Source organism: Zingiber officinale, chromosome 4B (assembly GCF_018446385.1).
Source record: "Zingiber officinale cultivar Zhangliang chromosome 4B, Zo_v1.1, whole genome shotgun sequence".
Taxonomy (NCBI): domain Eukaryota; kingdom Viridiplantae; phylum Streptophyta; class Magnoliopsida; order Zingiberales; family Zingiberaceae; genus Zingiber; species Zingiber officinale.
This window is the reverse complement of record NC_055993.1, coordinates 131,528,885-131,533,019: the sequence shown is the minus strand read 5'-3', so window position 1 is coordinate 131,533,019 and position 4,135 is coordinate 131,528,885. Positions and strand designations below refer to the sequence as shown.

The window sequence follows — 4,135 nt, the reverse complement described above, 5'->3', positions numbered from 1 at the left end:
GCCTGATATGGGAAAATATCATATTCACGCTGGACTTGATATGAAAAATAGCAAATCCAGAGTAGGTCTTATATGGAAAAATATCAGACTTATCATTGGGCTTGATATAGTAATATATCATTTTTTTTTAATTTTGGAGAGAAAGGATGTATTAGAGAATGAAGAGAAAAAGAAGAGATTGGGTTGACCGGAGAGATAGAAAAGGAATAATAATATTTTTAGTGCTCGTTTTTAGTAATATTGAAAATTAAGATGCTCTTTTATTTAAAATGCTCTTTTTTATGAATGTAGAAACATGACTGATCCTTACAGTGAAAAGACAGACCTCCTAACATATCCGTCAACAGTTCGTCCCTACGTACATAGGTAGAATTATGACAGACCTCCTAACATACATTAATAAAAGATACGTAGTCCCACAGGATGGACGGTCGATCAATTCGTGGCAGCGTCAATAAATACTATCACGTATTTTATATATTTATATATTTATTTATTTCTGACGTAATCCAATTAAAGTAACTTCGCCGGAGTTGCAATCAGCACGAGCGGCTCCTTCTTGCTAGCGACGAGCCCAAACACCTCGCTCATGTCCAGATCCTCCCTTCTCACTCCTGCCGGCAATGCCCAGTCGAAGCCGTGTAAGAGATTGGCAAGTGTAAGCCACATAACCGACTCTGACATCGAGATCCCAGGACAGATCCTCCGGCCGCTGCCGAAGGGCACGAGCTCGAAGCACTGCCCCAGGTAGTCGACGGAGCTGCCCTCGAACCTCTCCGGTCGGAACTCCTCGGGCTTATCCCATGCGTCCGCATCGCGCCCGATGCTCCATGCGTTGATGTAGATTCTAGTGCCTGCGGCGACGTCGTAGCCAGCTACCTTGCAGTGCTGCTGGCACTCGTGGGGGAGCAGCAGGGGGGAGACCGGGTGGAGTCGGAGGATCTCCTTGACGACGGCGTGCAGGTAGCTGAGCCGCTGGAGGTCCCCCTCGTCGACGTAGCTTTTTCCGGCTGCCACTCGGCGGACTTCCTCCTGGACTCTAGCGAGTGCTCGAGGAGTCCTAAGTAGCTCCGCCATAGCCCATCCCATTGTCGCCGCCGTTGTGCCCGTTGCGCCGAACATCAAGTCCTGATAAAGATTGGGATTCATTAAGAGGAAATTACTCCTTTTAGATCAACACAATTTCTAAATCAAAGTTTTAGGATTTCGTAATTCGGCAAAATTTGGATGGCACGTGTTTTTTTACAAGGAGAAGAGATTTGACGCCGTCTCTCGTGAGGCCGCCTTCGTTGGTACCCTGTTCCTCTCTGAGTAAGCGCACCAGAACACTGGCATAGGTACCGTCGTCACCGCCGCCAGTGCCGGTGCGTTCGCGCTCTTTAATTTCCCTTTCGAACAAGTTGTCCCACTCCTTGAAGTTCCTCTCCAGCCTCCCTTGCACTCCTGTGACAGCGTTGAGCCAGCGGTGAGCCCATGGGAAGAAGTCCCCGGCGACGAACTCCCCCAAAAGCTCTGCCGTCCGAAATATCATGCCCCCGATCTCGTTCATCGAGCATTCTCCCGCAGGCGCGAACCTCTTCCCGAACACTGCCCGGCACATGATGGAGCACACCAAACAGATCAGACTCTTGCTGAGGTCGACCGTGCGGCCGGAAGCGGCAGCGGCGGCCACAGTGTTCATCAGGGTGCGCACCTCCTCCTCCCTAGAGGCGGAGAGGCCTCGGACCGGGCGCGGGGAGAGGAAGTGGACGACCAAGAGCCGGCGCGCGCGGGTCCAGCGGGGGGAGTAAGGGGAGAGAGCAGCTTCGAGGCCGCCGTAGGAGAGGAGGCGCCAGGTCGTGAGGTTGGGGCGGGAGCAGAGTGCGAGGTCGTTGGTTTTAAAGATGTCGCGGGCGAGGGCGGGGGAGGAGACTACGATGGCGGTGACGCTCCCGAGCCGGAGGCGGAGGAGGGGGCCGTAGGCAAGGGAGAGTTGGTGGAAGGAGCGGTGGGGGAGCCCTCTGATCTGGTGGAGGTTGCCGATGATTGGGAGGCCCGGCGGGCCGGGTGCGAGTCGAAGGCTGCTGGATTCTTTGTTGGCCTTCTGGCGGCGGTGGAGGCAGAAGAAAAGCAATAACGTGAAGGAGATGATTAGGAGTGCCATGAAAAAGGTGGAGATTGCATGTGCATGGAATTGGAGGTCCCGCTGGGACTCCTCTTGGGCAGCGGAAGTAACAGCAGACATTGTCGATAACCTTTAATTTCCAAATTTTACTCATCTGCAGCTCCTCCTCCCTCCTCCTCCTCCTCTCTTTAAATAGCTAGGAGAATTTACTCCCTCTCATACTTGTGGGGCCGGGTTGAGGGGGCCGCTGGGTTGACGGTTTCAACCTTTGCAGCATAAATAGCTAGGAGAAGCCCGTATCACCTCGGGATTTGGTGTGACGATAAACGGAAAGACGAGTTTGCCAACGATGAGGATTCGATTTTCGGCGCAAATAAATGAGGCTTGTGTTTGAACCACTCGTGTGTTAGGCTGTTTTTGCTTCCGGAATTTAGTTGATTGCAGATGAAATATTTTCGTGGGACGACCTCTAAGTGAATAAAAGATAAATATACTTAGACACGCTTCTTAAGAAGTTATTATTTTATAATACGCATTTGCTCATGTCTTCTTCTGTATCATGGTCACTTATATTAATAGCTATTTGATTTACTTTTTCCGCCAAAGGACAAATTAACAGACACACACTGGAAATAAAAAAAAAAAGGTTATATTTGGTACGCGTATTTTTCATTTTTATTTTCTGAAAAACGGGCATTTTTTACAAAACAAAAAATGACTTTTTGTCATTTCTTATTTTTCTAGAAAACGCTAGCTATTTTTTTTAGAAAATAAGCACGAAAAACGTAAATCAAACATTATTTTTCAGAAAATGTACGTTTTTCAGAAAATGAAAATGGAAAACACGCGTACCAAACACACCCTAAGTCTTTTTACCATATATTATCTTAATTATACATGGAAATTAGATAATTCACATACAAATGATCGCATAAACTGGTCTATCAAAATATAATTTAGTACGGGCTGAAAAATAAGAAAGAGGATAACTCATTAACGTTGTCATAACAAGACACTGTTGATCTAATTAATTTGAAACAATTATGATAAGGAAAAATTAAGATTGGAGATGCTTTATTTAAAGCAGCTTGAACGTGGAGCAAGGCTGACCAAGAAGCTTTAAATAAAATAATTTTAAAGTGAAATATGTAAGAATATTTTAAATAAAAAATTATAAATGAAATATTACTTTAATAATTTTTTAAAGAGGGATGGATAATTAAAAAAAAGAAGACTCTTCATTTTCTATAGTATTTATAATACAAATTTAATAATATATATTATATATAATTTAATAACACTTATAATTTAATTTAATAATATAATATATAAGAGCTATGATATGCTAAGGAAAAATCTTCATTGCTCAAGGTTAGACATATAAATTAATGATCCACCATTTCATTTTTTTGCGGACCCATCATTTTATATATCTATCCTTGAGCATTTCCTTAAGATTCTTTCTTGAGCATATCATTTTTTCAATATATAATTTAATACTATTTTTAATATAATTTAATTACACGAGTTTACGGTTAATTTGCGAGATAAGATAGGATTCATGTAGAAAAAAAATGATTACATTATCTCCGACGACTTCTAAAGTACTTATCGAAAATTCATCTATGATCTATTTTATTATAATAAATCTATCGTCCACTAACCAACTGAACACTTATTGGAGACCGATAAAATAGGATTCATGTATCTCGGAAGGTTAGTGTATATTGTTTATTAACTCTGCCTTAATTAATTTATTGATCATCACTATAAACAAGAATCACAATGTATACAAAAAAACACAATGTAGTCCTCTCAGGGTGGTACAGTGGTTGAGTCATGAGGTGTTGTCATATAAAATATTGGGGTCGAAACTTGACACGTCCGAGCATGTCTTCCCCATACCTTGGTCATCTATATTAATAGTAATCATCCGTGATTTATCTCCTCCGTATTAATCTAAGGACAGATTAGCAAGAGCGCTGAAAATGAATGAATCATCTTTTACATAGAAAATGCAATATAAACGAT

The 4,135-nt window shown here is 42.9% G+C and overlaps 1 protein-coding gene across 1 annotated transcript; it reads right to left on the bottom strand.

The window, feature by feature from the left end:
• Nucleotides 1-281: 281 nt before the first annotated feature.
• LOC121977976 (cytochrome P450 71A1-like) lies at nucleotides 282-2,254 on the bottom strand. The gene is made up of 2 exons (XM_042530372.1): nucleotides 1,247-2,254; nucleotides 282-1,128 (listed from the first exon to the last, which is right to left on the bottom strand). Exons 1-2 carry the CDS (start codon nucleotides 2,222-2,224, stop codon nucleotides 514-516), a joined length of 1,593 nt encoding a protein of 530 aa, XP_042386306.1. The 5' UTR covers nucleotides 2,225-2,254; the 3' UTR covers nucleotides 282-513.
• Nucleotides 2,255-4,135: the final 1,881 nt, after the last annotated feature.

Coding starts and splice junctions, on each gene's coding strand:
- LOC121977976 (XM_042530372.1), bottom strand. CDS start 2,224: ATGTCTGCTGTTACTTCCGCTGCCCAAGAGGAGTCCCAGCGGGACCTC. Junction 1,129..1,246: donor GCGTCAAATCTCTTCTCCTT/GTAAAAAAACAC, acceptor AATCTTTATCAG/GACTTGATGTTCGGCGCAAC.